Source organism: Pelophylax lessonae, assembly GCF_965119305.1.
Source record: "Pelophylax lessonae genome assembly, chromosome: 12".
In the NCBI taxonomy this organism is placed as follows: domain Eukaryota; kingdom Metazoa; phylum Chordata; class Amphibia; order Anura; family Ranidae; genus Pelophylax; species Pelophylax lessonae.
In genome coordinates this window covers 216,078,804-216,094,394 of record NC_138779.1, presented here as the reverse complement: position 1 = coordinate 216,094,394, position 15,591 = coordinate 216,078,804, and the positions used below count along the sequence as shown (strand labels likewise).

The 15,591-nt window shown below is 46.9% G+C and overlaps 1 protein-coding gene across 1 annotated transcript in view; it reads left to right on the top strand.

The window, feature by feature from the left end:
• Window positions 1-1,936: 1,936 nt before the first annotated feature.
• RBM42 (RNA binding motif protein 42) overlaps window positions 1,937-15,591 on the top strand; it is a 21,753-nt gene continuing 8,098 nt past the window's right edge. The window contains exons 1-7 of the mRNA XM_082273523.1: window positions 1,937-2,018; window positions 3,821-3,986; window positions 4,086-4,173; window positions 8,306-8,437; window positions 11,564-11,676; window positions 14,094-14,219; window positions 14,311-14,415. Of these exons, the coding sequence (XP_082129649.1) occupies window positions 1,963-2,018; window positions 3,821-3,986; window positions 4,086-4,173; window positions 8,306-8,437; window positions 11,564-11,676; window positions 14,094-14,219; window positions 14,311-14,415 (786 nt within the window). The 5' untranslated portion in view covers window positions 1,937-1,962. The remainder of the gene's footprint in view (window positions 2,019-3,820; window positions 3,987-4,085; window positions 4,174-8,305; window positions 8,438-11,563; window positions 11,677-14,093; window positions 14,220-14,310; window positions 14,416-15,591) is intronic.

Sequence of the window (15,591 nt, the reverse complement as noted above, 5' to 3'; positions counted from 1 at the left end):
GACAGCTTCTGCCCTCTTAGTCCGCCTCCCTCAGCCTCATCTGGAGTCGGGGAATCTGGAGACAGTGAGTGTACAGTGCCCACAGTGTGTTTAACACAGCCTTCACATACATACACCCACCCACAGCTGCCCGGTGCCAGCAAGCCACCCACACACCCACAAGCCTGTACCAGCCCGCCACAGGCCCTGCCTGTACCAGCCAGCCACCCACCACACAGGGTGCCAGCCAGACACCCGCCAAAGGATGCCAGCCAGCCACCCACCACAGGGTGCCAGGCAGCCAGCCACCATAGGGTGCCAGGCAGCCAGCCACCAAAGGGTGCCAGCCAGCCACCCACCACACGGTGCCAGCCAGCCACCCACCACAGGGTGCCAACCAGCCACCCACCACATGGTGCCAGCCAGCAACCCACCCACCAAAGGGTGTCAGCCAACCAGCCACCCACCACAGGGTGCCAGACAGCCACCCGCCAAAGGGTGTCAGCCAACCAGCCACCCACCACAGGGTGCCAGCCAGCCACCCGCCAAAGGGTGCCAGCCACCATAGGGTGCCAGGCAGCCAGCCACCAAAGGGTTCCACCCAGCCACCAAAGGGTGCCAGCCACCCACCACAGGGTGCCAGCCAGCCACCCACCACAGGGTGCCAACCAGCCACCCACCACAGGGTGCCAGCCACCCACCACAGGGTGCCAACCAGACACCCACCATAGGGTGCCAGCCAGCCACCCACCCACAAAAGGGTGTCAGCCAACCAGCCACCCACCACAGGGTGCCAGCCAGCCACCCGTCAAAGGGTGCCAGCCAGCCAGCCAGCCACCATAGGGTGCCATGCAGCCAGCCACCAAAGGGTGCCAGCCAGCCATCCACCACACAGGGTGCCAGCCAGCCACCCACCCACCCACCAAAGGGTGTCAACCAACCAGCCACCCACCACAGGGTGCCAGCCAGCCACCCTCAAAAGGGTGCCAGGCAGCCAGCCACCAAAGGGTGCCAGCCAGCCACTCACCACAGGGTGCCACCTGGACAAAAATGTTAATAAACAAACATTAACATGTTCAGTAACAGATTTTTGTCGAAAATTGTGTTTATTTTGCAAAACTTTAAATGTTTAAAATATCTGCCGATACCGATATGCAATGGCCTAAATATTGGTATTGGTATCGGCAACGAAAAAAATGATATTGGTCGATCCCTACTGCGGAGTACATGAGCATGATGGGAAATGTAGTTCCAAGGTTCACCATCCCTGCGCCTATATATTATTGTTTTCTGGCTCAAGGATCTCCCCTTCTTCAGGGGGGCTTTGCAATAGAAATGACTGAAAAAAATATAATTTCCTATAGTAATCATTTCATATGAACGGTAATCAATGTGTACATGCACTTTAAGGTCCTGATCCCCCCTTACCAGCTGCCTTTCCATGCTCAGCCCTCCATGTTAAGAAAAAAATATATATATTTTGGTTTCAGGGATTGAAAAAAGAAAACATGCAGATCAACGCAACACGCAAAGAAAATGCATTTTGACGCGCGCTAAACGCAACCCTCAGCAGCAATGTATATTTGTATTATAGCTACAATCTGATCAGATACAATACAATGTATCATGTTGCAATTATCTATACAATGTATCCAAATATATATATACACACACACATAAAACAATAATATTCTCAATAAATAAACATTAATATCATAATGTCAATCACAACATCAAATCTGAACACACAATTATCATTAACAATGTCAACCCCCACCTCTGTATGATGACATCCCAGCCTGGGCAGATTTTCCCTCACTCTTTCCCCACACAAAGATGGCGGCGTGACGCTGCGTCCCAGCACGTTCCCAGCCCCTCCGACGCGCTGACGCACGGGAAGACAGGAAGTGACGGATTTTGCTGTGCGCCGAGCTGTGTAGCGACGATTACAGGACTGGGAGAGAGAGCCGAAGAGAAGCGAAGATGGCGGGGAAGAGCGGGGAGGATAAAATGAAGGAGATGGAGGCGGAGATGGCGCTGTGAGTCTCCAGAGGACAGGCTTAGATGGGGAGGGGGTTACTGGGTGCACCCACAAAACTGTGATGGGGGGGGGGAAGCATTTATCACTTGTACACCGAGCTTCCTGTCCACCCTCAAATCTATTCTTGTAGGGGGGGGGGAGTTTATTTTGTGCAGTAAAGCTTTCTGTTTACTTGCAAAGCTGTCAACGTGGGGGGAAGCATTTATATTAAGGACACCCAACTTCCTGTTCACTGTTGGAGCTGTAGTAGTGGGGGAAGAGTTTATTTTGTTCCCACACCTTCCAAAGTTGTCACAGCAAGGGAAGAGTGTATTCTGTGCACACACGCTTCCTGTTTCTCTGCAAATCTTTTGCACTGGGGGAAGCATTTAACCCAAGGACACCCCATTTCCTGTTCACTTTTGGAGCTGTAGTAGTGGGGGAAGAGTTTTTGTTCCCACACCTTCCAAAGTTGTCACAGCAAGGGAAGAGTTTATTCTTTGCACACACGCTTCCTGTTTATCAGCAAATCTTTTGCACTGTGGGGGAAGCATTTAACCCAAGGACACCCAACTTCCTGTTCACCGTTGGAGCTGTAGTAGTGGGGGAACAGTTTTTATTACGTTCCCACACCTCCCAAAGTTGTCACAGCAAGGGAAGAGTTTATTCTGTGCACACACGCTTCCTGTTTATCAACAAATCTTTTGCATTGGGGGAAGCATTTAACCCAAGGACACCCAACTTCCTGTTCACTTTTGGAGCTGTAGTAGTGGCGGAAGAGTTAATTATGTTCCCACAGCAAAGGAAGAGTTTATTCTGAGCACACACACTTCCTGTTTATCAACAAATCTTTTGCACTGGGGGAAGCATTTAACCCAAGGACACACAACTTCCTGTTCACCGGTGGAGCTGTAGTAGTTGGGGAAGAGTTTATTCCCACACCTTCCAAAGTTGTCACAGCAAGGGAAGAGTTTATTCTGTGCACACACGCTTCCTGTTTATGAACAAGTCTTTTGCACTGTGGGGAAGCATTTAACCCAAGGACACCCAACTTCCTTTTCATTTTCAGATCAGTAGCAGTGGGGACATTTTATTCTGTGTGCACACGCTTCCTTTTTGTATTCATACACATTTAAACAGTGGGGGGAGCACTTATTCCAACGGACACCCAATTTCCTGTTCAGTTTCAAACTTGTTGCAGTGGGGGGAAGGTTTTATTTTATTATTTTTCTTGTGTATTACCTGCAAGGGGGGAAGAGTTTATTCTTTGCACACACGCTTCCTGTTTACCCCGAATGCTTTCACAGGGAGGGGGTGAGATTTATTTATCCCAAAGGACACACTACTTCCTGTTCACTTTCAAACCTGTTGAAGCGGGGAAGATTTTTACGCATTTCTCATGCACTGTCAGTAGTGGGATGAGTTTATTCAGTTCACATACGTTTCCTATGTACCAAACTATTACGGGGGGGGGGGGGGCATTTATCTCCAGTTCATCTACATGTTTATCACCAAACCTGTTACAGTAAGGGGGGAGCATTTATCCCCCCCTCACCAAAGCTGTCACAGTAGGGGAAGAATTTATTCTGTGCGCACACACTTCCTGTTTATCACCAGATCTTTCACAGTGCGAGGGGGGGAAAAGCATTTATCATGTAATAATCCGGCCTTCCGCTTCCAGCATTCAGTCCCCTAAAGAGCCAGGCAGCCCCCCCATTTTTAAAAACAAAAAAAACGGTCAATCTTTCAATGGCAGCCTGATTGCACCTCAATAATACAAAGAAAGGATCACTCGAGCTTTCATTTGTTTTTTCCTTTTAGGTTTGAGCAAGAAGTCCTGGGAGCGCCAGTCGCCCTGCCAGCGGGAGACGCCGTCCCCCTGCCCGTTCCGTTGGCCATACCGGCGGTAGCGACTGTACAGGGTGTTCCCACCGTGCCGGCTGTTGCTGTTGGACGCCCCGTGATAGCCACAAACACCTACAGCCAGGTGAGTGGGGGAGGAGATTGGAGAGCACTGGGTCAGATCGGGTCCCCAGCCACAGTCTCTTCTCATTGTACTAAGAGCGTCTCCGTTTCTCACCCGCAGGTGCAGCAGAGTCTGGAGGCCAGAGCGGCTGCGGCGGCCAGCGTTGTGGGGCCCATGATGGTTCCTCCCTTACCTTTTGTTGGACCAGGTAAGAGTCTTTGTCATGTTCAGGATATAAAGCTGGCTTCAAGGTTTGTGAGTGCGGCTTCAGTTGCCAACAGATATCCTCTGTCCTGGACCTGAACGCATTCTGTACACTCTCCTCTTCCTGAGCTCCGGTTTGGCATCACTGTGGATTCGCTCCCCCTGCTGGATCTGCCGTAGTACGGGGGGGGGGGGGCATGTATCTGTCTTCTCAGGCACCTACATTGCATCATGAGGCACTGGGGACATCAGACTTTAAGTTGAGGATGATTCATAGACCCAGGTTCAGCAGCATTGAGCCTAATTTTGTGCTGGGTTGAGGACTCGGCTTTTTAGCTAATGTGTGCTCAACCTGGGGCCTCTCACTTCTCTTGAAGCGTTCCAAACAGAGAAGAGCGCCCCCTGCTGGATTTGGAAAAGAGAAGGCAGTTATTAAAGTAGCTCAGGGGTCCTCAACCTGGGGCCTCTCACTTCTCTGTTTGGAACGCTTCAAGAGAAGATCGCCCCCTGCTGGGTTTGGAAAACAGAAGGCGGGTTTTAAAGTAGCTCAGGGGTCCTCAACCTGGGGGCCTCTCACTTCTCTTGAAGCATTCCAAACAGAAAAGAGCGCCCCCTGCTGGATTTGGAAAAGAGAAGGCAGTTATTAAAGTAGCTCAGGGGTCCTCAACCTGGGGCCTCTCACTTCTCTGTTTGGAACGCTTCAAGAGAAGATCGCCCCCTGCTGGGTTTGGAAAACAGAAGGTGGTTATTCAAGTGGCTCAGGGGTCCTCAACCTGTGGCCTCTCACTTCTCTTGAAGCATTCCAAACAGAAAAGAGCGCCCCCTGCTGGATTTGGAAAAGAGAAGGCAGTTATTAAAGTAGCTCAGGGGTCCTCAACCTGGGGCCTCTCACTTCTCTGTTTGGAACGCTTCAAGAGAAGATCGCCCCCTGCTGGGTTTGGAAAACAGAAGGCGGTTATTCAAGTAGCTCAGGGGTCCTCAACCTGTGGCCTCTCACTTCTCTTCTCTTGAAGCGTTCCAAACAGAGAAGAGCGCCCCCTGCTGGAATTTGGAAAACAGAAGGCGGTTATTCAAGTAGCTCAGGGGTCCTGTTAGCTCGTCAGGAGGCAGGTATAAGATGATTCACGACCCTTCAGTCCTAACTCCCCCTGTATAGTGAATTCTCCGTCTGCTGGCCAGGAGATGCGACGACACATAGCAACTTAAGCTTAGCGTAGACACATCTAATTTATTTCAAGGCTCACACATTTAAAGGAAATTTGACCGGCAAAACCCAGTTTAAACCAGTTACAATTCATGGGTCAACTTAACAATAGAACATATCTCACAGAAACAATACATGAAAAGGCCCTTGTGTTCCCCATACATCTGTCAAAATTGTGTTTTGTGGGAAAGCCGCTCCGTCTGTGTTCAGCTGTCTGATGTGTTAATGTAAGCAATTGTCAATTGTGTTCAGGTGTTGTCTGTCGTCTATATGCAAAAAATCCAACTGCCAAGTGTCCAGGGTGTATGAATGAGGTGTGTTTAATATAATTGCAAGTGGCCACATTCCATTGGAAAGTGGGCATGAGCTGAAATGTATTATGAAATATAATATTTCAGTAAGGCACATTGATACTCTTTCAGGTCCTCAACCGTCCCATGAGGCACTGCAAGGCTGACAGGTACAAGCATCACTCCCAAGGGCAGAAGCATGATGTGACTTGTAGTTCTGCAACAGCTGGAGGGTCACAGGTTGAGGACCCATAAGCTGCTTGAATAACCGCCTTCTGTTTTCCAAATCCAGCAGGGGGCGCTCTTTTTGGAATGCTTCAAGAGAAGTGAGAGGCCGGGAAAAAGCGTACGTAGCACGAAACCTCACGTACTTCTATTTCGCCCATTGTCTCTGCAGCCTGTGTTTGTGGTAGCAAATTCTATACCCCTGGTGTAGCCTTCTATAGGGTGGCTACACTAACGTGCGGGGTCTCCCTGGAGCCACGCTGACATGTGCATTCCCAGCAGAGACCATAAGCATTTTAGGAGGAGGGACTCGCTGAATGGATTTTTTTACAAGGTGAGGGTTTACATATAGAGAAGTCACACACCGCTCCAGGTGGAAGTTCCTTTAGTAATCCTCAAAATAGCAGCACAGGTGCAGGCTCAATGTGCAAGCCATGTAGAACAAAAAATATGTCTGGACAGCCACACTCCAGTGCAAATATTTATTGAAAAAGAGGATAAAAATACCACAGCATGCAGAGGTACAGATCAAAGCCACTGACGCGTTTCACACTACTAACAGTGCTTAATCATAGCTATTTACATATACTGTTATGTAACGGTATCAGCCAAATGATCAGACCAGTGGTGATGTGCAATTTCTACTTTACTTAACAATGAAAACCAATGTAGATTACACAGGAGATCATGTGGACAGGGGTTTGCAGTACAAAACAGCAAAATGAGGAAGAGGGAAAAAAGGCATAATACGTATGAAAACAAGTATATTGCAGTTCTACTAATGGCCACTAGATGGCAGCAGAGTGCTCTTGAGTTCAGTTTAATGATAGAATAGAGAGCTGAAGATTTCTCACGTGTTCCAAGATGATCGTTCATTCAACAGACTTTGAGCTGAGGGGATTTCCTGCTGGCACAGACTTCACACTGGCACTGCTGATGCTGATTTCAGTCAGGAGGCTCTGGGGGCCGTAGATAGGACCACCCCACTGCTTGGACAGCTTCTCCACATGGACTGTAACAGAGTCCTCTCCAGTGACTGGGGCTTGATGCTGCGTGCTCTTTTGCTCACTGCTGGTGGCCCACACATCAGACTGATCAGATGAGGACCCAGCACCTGCGGAACAGCTCACTTGCCCAGTCACCGCTGTCCCATCATGCAGATCTCTCTGAGCACAGGAAGCTGGGCGGAGCTGGCATTTATACTCCCTGGGCGTGTCCAGGAACTCAGGGGAGTCCAGAGGATTGTGGGGAATTGATTTAAAGGGACTTGCACCTGCATCTGGATAAAGGGGCACACCACTACAGTACTTTAATGTATTCTCTGCATTAACGTAAAAAAAACCTTCTTCTGTGTGCAGCTTTGCTCCCCCCCCCCCTTATACCTACCTGAGCACGATCTCGATCCAGTGCTGTGCCCAAGAGCAGCGTCTCTCTCCATTCCCTCCTCACAGGACAGATTGATAGCAGAGGGAGCCATTGGCTCCTTCTGCTGTCAATCAAATCCTGTGGCAGGGGCTGTGACTGAGCTGTCTGTGTCTACGGACCGAGCACGCAGGTGTTCCACCCATAGGAAGCGGCTTTCTAAGGTGGCACATCGAGAAGAGGAGGAGTCAGAAGGGGCAGAGGGCCGCAGAAGAGGAGGGGCTGCTCTGTGCAGAACCATTACACAGAGCAGGTAAGTAAAACATGTTATTTAAAGTGTAACTCCACTTTTGTTGAGAAAAAAACATTCCCCTCTGGGTGATCTCTGTACATTTCAGGGATTTTAACACATTTTGTTGCCGATTCCTACATTTTTTTATTCTAAAGAAATCATTGTTTGTTCCTCTGTGCTGAGTGAGTGTAATGGGAGGGGTTTCATAATTATCTATCAGCTGTGGCAGCTGCAGGGCTCTGAGGAAAGCTGCAGGGCCTGCATCCCTTTAGCCGTGTTCCTATTGGGAGTATCTCACCAAAAATAACATTTTTGTTGCAGGCGATGCCAGAATTCCGACTTGTATCTTAGTGCAGACTTCTGGGAAAATTGGTGAGCCAATCACACAAGCAGGAAATGTTTCTGGGGGTGTGGTCAGTATATATTCTGTGTACAAAACGGCTCCAGGCGGCCATATTGTATTGCATTTTCAGAAAATTACAACAGCTGCAGATTGAAAAGGAAAGGGAATTTTTAATAACGTTCAATTACAATATGATTTGTGTCGCTATATTGTTTTTTCTTTATCTGCCGATCCCCCTCCCCCCCCCCCCCCCCCCCCACGAAAGTGAAGTTACCCTTGAAAAAAAAAAATAAAAATTCCCCTTTACAATCACTTTAATGGTAAAATGGCGTTAAAAGGTAAAATCATTTACACAACGAGGGTTTATTATTACTTCAAGGTGGAATTGTTATCCCTGGCTCAGTCTTTCCTCTTTTTCAGCGATTCCGCCACCGAGGCCCCCGATGATGAGGCCCCCGATAATGAGGCCCAACTTTATCCCACATGCGTTACAGCGGCCGATCGAGCCCAGACCATCCTTCATCCCGCATGTCCTGCAGCAGCAACGAGCATGTAAGTATTCACCCCGCCTATCATTGCCACATGACTGAGTGCAGTAACCTCATTCCTTCGTTGGATTCCGCTGACCTGCCTTTGATTTGGTTTATGCTTTGCCTTACAACTCGGATGTCGTAAAAAGAAATATTGTACAAATTGTTACGTAAAGTGACCCTCATAATATCCGTATTCTCCAAGAATTACCCATACACATTCCACTACTTAAAGCTGAATTCCACAAGTTCAGTAACTTTGTAAAAAGCACAGGCACACCATTGGTTAAGTCTTAATTGCTGCCTGTTACATCACAGGCTTATCTCTATTATTTATATCTGATAGCTTTAAGGCTCTGCTGGAGGATACACTCCCCACTTGAGTCTGTGAGAGAGGAGAGGACCGAAAGTAGCGACGCCTGTCCCACGCCTCTGGTGCCCATTCACAGAAGCCTTTGTATTTTGTGAATGACCTCAAATAACTATACACTTGAAAGGACTGAGACCAGATAAGTCCAGATATAAACTAATAAAATCCAACTAGGTGCCTGCCACCTTCTGGGCTCATTGCTATGTATTTTGTGAATGACTTCAAATAATACAAAGGCTTCTGTGATTGGGATGGAGGAGGGGTGGGGTGGGAATAGTAGCTGCTCTGACTATACACTTGAAAGGACTGAGTCCACATATAAACTCATAAAATCCAACTAGGTGCCTGCCACCTTCTGGGCTCATTGCTATGTATTTTGTGAATGACTTCAAATAATACAAAGGCTTCTGTGATTGGGATGGAAGAGGGGTGGGGTGGGAATAGTAGCTGCTCTGACTATACACTTGAAAGGACTGAGTTCACATATAAACTCATAAAATCCAACTAGGTGCCTGCCACCTTCTGGGCTCATTGCTATGTATTTTGTGAATGACTTCAAATAATACAAAGGCTTCTGTGATTGGGATGGAGGAGGGGTGGGGTGGGAATAGTAGCTGCTCTGACTATACACTTGAAAGGACTGAGTCCACATATAAATTCATAAAATCCTACTAGGTGCCTGCCACCTTCTGGGCTCATCGCTATTTTATATCTGACAGGTTTATGGCTTTTCTGTAGGATACACTCCACACTTGGGTCTGTGAGAGAGGATAGAAGGACAGAATATAGTGACGCCTGCCCCACCTCTCTGCTACCCATTTACAGAAGCCTTTGTATTTTGTGAATGACCTAAAATAATACAAAGGCTTCTGTGATTGGGAAGAAGGAGGTGAGGGGCGGGAATAGTAGCTGCTCTGACTATACACTTGAAAGGACTGAGTCCAGATATAAACTCATAAAATCCAACTAGGTGCATGCCACCTTCTGGGTTCATCACTATTATTTTATATCTGACAGGTTTATGGCTTTCCTGTAGGATACACTCCACACTTGGTTTTGTGAGAGAGGAGAGACGGACCGAAAGTAGCGACGCCTGTCCCACGCCTCTGCTGCCCATTCACAGAAGACTTTGTATTTTGTGAATGACCTAAAATAATACAAAAGCTTCTGTGATTGGGAAGAAGGAGGGGAGGGGTAGGAATAGTAGCTGCTCTGACTGTACACTTGAAGGCGCTAAGACCAGATGAGTCCAAATATTAACTCATCAAGTCCAACTAGGTGCCTGCCACCTCCTGGACTTATCGCTATTATTTATATGTGACAGGTTAATTGTACTCCAGCAGCATAGATTCAGGAACTCCTACGCTGGACTCAGCTGATCTCAACCCTTCAAGTTTAAATTCGGTGCAACTACTACTAATACAAAGGCTTCTGTGATTGGGAAGGAGGAGGGGAGGGGCAGGCATAGTAGCTGCACTTACTGTACACTTGGAGGCACTAAGACCAGATGAGTGCAGATATTAACTCATCAAGTCCAACTTGGTGTCTGCCACCTCCTGGGCATATCTTTATTATTTATATCTGACAGGTGTATGGCTTTTCTGTAGGATACGCTCCACACTCTGTGAAAGGAGAGAAGCACATAAAGTAGCGATACCCGCCCCACCCTTCTGCTGCCAAGTCGCAGAAGCCTTTGTATTTTCTGAATGACCTAAAATAATGCAAAGGCTTCTGTGATTGGGAAGGACGGGAGGGGCAGGCATAGTAGCTGCACGGACTGTACACTTAAAGGGGCTGAGAGCAGATGAGTTCAGATATTAACTCATCAAGTCCAACTAGGTGCCTGCCACCTCCTGGGCTTATCTCTATTGTTTATATGTGACAGGTTAATTGTTCTCCAGCAGCATAGCTTCAGGAGCTCTGACGCTGGACTCGGCTGATCTCAGCCTTTCAAGTTTAGATTCGGCGCAGCTACTATGCCCGCCCCTCCCCTCCTCCTGCCCAATCGCAGAAACCTTTGAAATAATGTGAACTCCCATAATGTGAGTCACAATATGCGAGTCCTAAAATGTAAAGGCTTATGTGAATGGGCAGCAAAGGGGAGGGGCAGGCATAGCTGCTTTTTCTGCTTCTCTCCTCTCTGACAGTGGCAGAGCCAAAAAAAACTGTCAGATAAGACACAAGCCCACCTGTGGCAGTTATTAGGACTTAAAGCGGAGTTCCACCCAAAAGTGGAACTTCCGCTTTAGGGAGTCCTGACCCCCCGACATGCCACATTTGGCATGTCATGTTTTGGGGGGGGGGGGAGCGGGTACCTAGTTTTGACAGGTACCCGCTCCCACTTCCGCTCGGAGCGCCGCGGCGCCCTGAGCGGAAGTTCTCCTCTACCCCTCCCTCCCTGCAATCTTCTGGGACACGTCAGAGGTCCCAGAAGATTGCCGGCCAATCACGGCGCGCAGCGCGACTCGCGCATGCGCAGTGGGTACCCGGCTGTGAAGCCGCAAACTGTAACAGCCGGGTGCCCACATCAGTGATGCCGGCGCCGAGGGAGAGGATCGAGGCTTCCGGCGGCCGCATCGCTGGACCGTTGGACAGGTGAGTAAATGGCTGGAACTCCGCTTTAACTCATAGTGGGCCTGTGTTTTTTTACAAAGTTGCTAAATTTGTGGAATTTTAGCTTTAATGGCCCTGTTATCTGAATATTGTGTTTTCTGCCTCCTTGTTGCATCCTTTATGAGCTCCCAAAGCTATGTCTGATTTACCATCTTTCCTTGACAGTGGGTCCTCGGCATCCAGGCATGCTTCCTCCGCAGCCCCTGATGTCTCATCCGATGCACGGCCCTCCTCCGATGATGCCGCCTCCCCCGATGTCAATCCGCCCCGGCCCTCCGGTCAGTTCTGAGTCCTCTTTGTTGCCATGTGACCTGTCTTTATATTGTCACTGAATTTCCATGTTTTTATATGGATTTGATGGATCTGCGATGTGTTACTTCTTACTTAAAAGACTTGCGGTGCTCTGTATTAACCACTTGCTGGCCGCCCCGCGTAGATTTACTGTGGAAGGGTGGCTTGGCTGCGCATAATCTTGTAGATCTACGTGATTATGTGAACACGATTTTAACTGCTTGCCGACCGCCCACAGTATATTTACTGCGGCAGTCAGCCGCTCCTGGGCAAAGCGATGTAGTACTACGTCGCTCGCCGAGGAGCCTGCAGGGGGCGAGCGGGCGCCGCCGGAGGCGCGCTCCCGCACGAGTGACCGGCGGCTCCGATGTCCGCCGGTCACTCGCGATCTCCCGCTGGAGAGGGAGAAAGGCAGGCGGCTGATGTAAACAAAGCCGTCTGTCATTCTCCCTGATGTAACTGCAGAGATCATACGATCCTGCTATGTAGGATCGTATGTCTCTGTGGTTACATCACAAGCCACGCCCCTTTACAGTTAGAATCACGCCCCTAGGGACACACTTAACCCCTTGATCACTAATAAAGTTAACCCCTTCCCTGCCAGTGTCATTTTTACAGTAACAGTGCATATGTATAGCACTGATTACTGCAGTAATGTCACTGGTACCCCCAGAAGTGTCAAAAATGTCAGTTAGGGGTCGGATCTGTCCGCCGCAATGTCGTAGTCCCGCTAAAAAAATCGCAGATCGCCGCCATTACTAGTTAAAAAAAAAAAAAAAAAAACCCGTTAAAATTACATAAATCTTTCCCTTAGTTAGTAAAAGCAATAACTTCTGCGCAAACCAATCAAAATACGCTTATTGGGATTTTTTTTTTTTTTACCAAAAATATATAGCAGAAAACAAATTGGTGTAAAATGTTAAAAAAAAAATAGATTTTTACTTTTTTACTCGCCTGTCACAGAGCCCCTCCCCCTCACAGTTAGTAAGCACATTTAGGCATGCATTTAACCCTTTGATCACCCCCCAGTATTAACCCCTTCCCTGCCAGTGTCATTTATACAGTCACAGTGCATAGTTTTAGTACTGATTACTGTAATAATGTCACTGGTCCCCCCCAAAAAGTATCAAATGTCAGTTAGTGGTCGGATCTGTCCGCCGCAATGTCGCAGTCCCGCTACAAATTGCAGATCGCAGCCTTTATAATAAATGGTGGGAGGGGCCAGCAGGAAGCTGTACATAGCTTCCTGAATACATCACAGAACCCTGCTGTAACGGAGCCACTGACCCACACTGTACTTTTGGTCTTCCGTCAGTATACGGCTTCCTTGCATTCATGAACATATATCCCAGATTTTCCCAGCTGCCCTCATACAAAGCTAGCCAACAACTTGGCTCGTACAAGTTTAGGAACCTTCTCCTTTATTGAACAGTTTACACACATGAGCACATTTCCCCCCCCCCCCCCTCCTAATCAAATTACTACACACAGGTCAGGGGTTGCCTGATTACATTATCCTATGCAGATGGAATTGTATACATAAACAGAATTAACCTGAACTAATTGTCTAACCTGAACTAATTGTCTAACCTGAACTAATTGTCTAACCTGAACTAATTGTCTAACCTGAACTAATTGTCAAGCCATCTGGACAGAACAATGTGAGGTCATTAACATTTAACAATGGAACAGGCAGACTTACACAATACACATCCCATCTCAAATAGGACAAGTCTGCCAATGACAGTCTGAATGTCTACTACATTGAAACACATGGAATACACATCTAGGTGTCACAGACTCCATGGCAACAGGCCTCAGGTCTCACAGTGCAAAGTGGGATCAAATCTCCACCTTTCTTGAGAGCCACCGTTGACAAATATCACTCTCCCATCTGAAGCCATCCAAACCATTCTCTCTGCGTCCCCCCCCCCCCCCCCCAAGTATCTGTCCCTCACTCCCAGTGGCGAACACCGTCACACCTGCCTCAGTACTTCTCTCAAGAGCCCTTAGTCCTGATGGAAGCAGTGGACTAGCTATTGGGAGGAGTTGTGCAAATAGGAAAGTGCTTTTGCTTGAAGGATGGATGAAGGCGTGGGCATTCCTAGGTAAATGCGCACATGTGATGCTGAGCCTCCATGATTTAAAGTACAGAAATCCAGTGAATGAAAGGAGCAGACTGGGGAATAAATGATGCTGGATTTCCTCCAGCCAGGAAATGAAGCGGAGCTCTGTCTGACTTGCTGCAGCTTCTCTTGCACAGTGTGAGAAGCTCACAGTGTGCAGTGAAATCAGAGGAAGCCGTTTCAGTCCAGAGTAGGAGCCGCTACGACTGTGCAAGACTGAAAAGAAAGGCCGGAGGAGGTCAGGTTTAACGTTTTTTTCCTTTTGCTTCTATTGGCAGCCAGCACCGGTGGGCCCTCTGCCCCCTCCTGCTCGTCCCGTGGTTCATTCATCTCCTAAACTTAACCCCACAGTCATCCAAGCAGCCCCCACAGTCTATACGGTTCCTCCAGTACGGAAAGTAGAGGTAAAGGTAAGCAATGATACATTGAGGTTTGGAGGGCTCCATCCCCCTTCTCGTTTGTTGTCAGAGCCTCATGGTGACATGTCTTCTATAGGAGGAAGTGCCAGAAGTCCCGGCAGTAACCGAAGACAAGGACATGAGCTACGAGGATTCCGTGATTGGACCCAGCATGCCCGAAATTGAGCCTGTACAGCCAGAGGTGAGGCCCTTTCCCTGGTACAACTTTCACCACTTGAAGACCCCCAGGGCCTTTTCTTGCACTTTTTATTTACATGTAGCAATCAGTAGTCTTTGTTAGTTTCTTAGACTATATAATTAGTGTATATATATATATATATATATATATATATATATATATATATATATATATACACATTATATATATATATATATATATATATATATATATATATATGTGTGTGTGTGTATATATATATATATATATATATATATATATATATATATATATATATATATATATATATATATATATATATATATATATATAAATTTTTTATAAAAGCAGAAGACCTAGAGAATAAATTGGTGGGTTTTGCAATTTTTTTTTCTTTTTTTTTATGTCACACGTTATTTGCGCACCGGTTTTTCAAACAAAACCACTTCAGCTCCAGGCCTTTTTTATTGTTTCATTTTTTTTTTTTTGCCAAAAAATTTCATAGACCCCCCCAAACTATATATGTATGTATGTGTATGTATATATATATATATATATATATATATATATATATATATATATATATATAAATAATATATTTTTTTTTTTTTTTTTTAAAGCAAAGGCCCTAGAGAATGCACTTTTTTTGGATTTTGATGCAAAAAAAAAAAAAATACATATCCCAATTTTTTGGTAAAATCTAAAAGATAATATTGCGCAGAGTAAATGGATACCAAATATGTAACGCGTTAAAATTGCACACGCTCTTGCAACGGCGACAAGCGACCTAAATTTTACTATCCACAGGCAATGCTTTAACTTTAGATTTACAGAGGAGGTCTGGTGCTAGAATTGCTGATCTGATGTTAGCGGCGATACCTCACATGTTTATGAGGTATGTTTTATGATTATCGCTGTTTGCATGCGTGTTGGACCAATGTGTGCAGGATGGGGGCACTTTAAATGTTTTTTTCTTTATAATTTTTTTTTTCCTTTGCTGTCACAATGAATGTAACCATTACTTGTGACAGCAATAGGCAGTGGCAGGTACTCTTTATGGAGAGATCTGGGGTCTATAAGACTCCAGATCCCTTCTCTGCCCTTAAAAGTATTTGCTTACACTGTGCTTTTGCATTTTTAAAAATGGCGCCGTTCAAATTCTGGGAACCGGGAAGTGATGTGAGGTCATCGTTTCTAGGT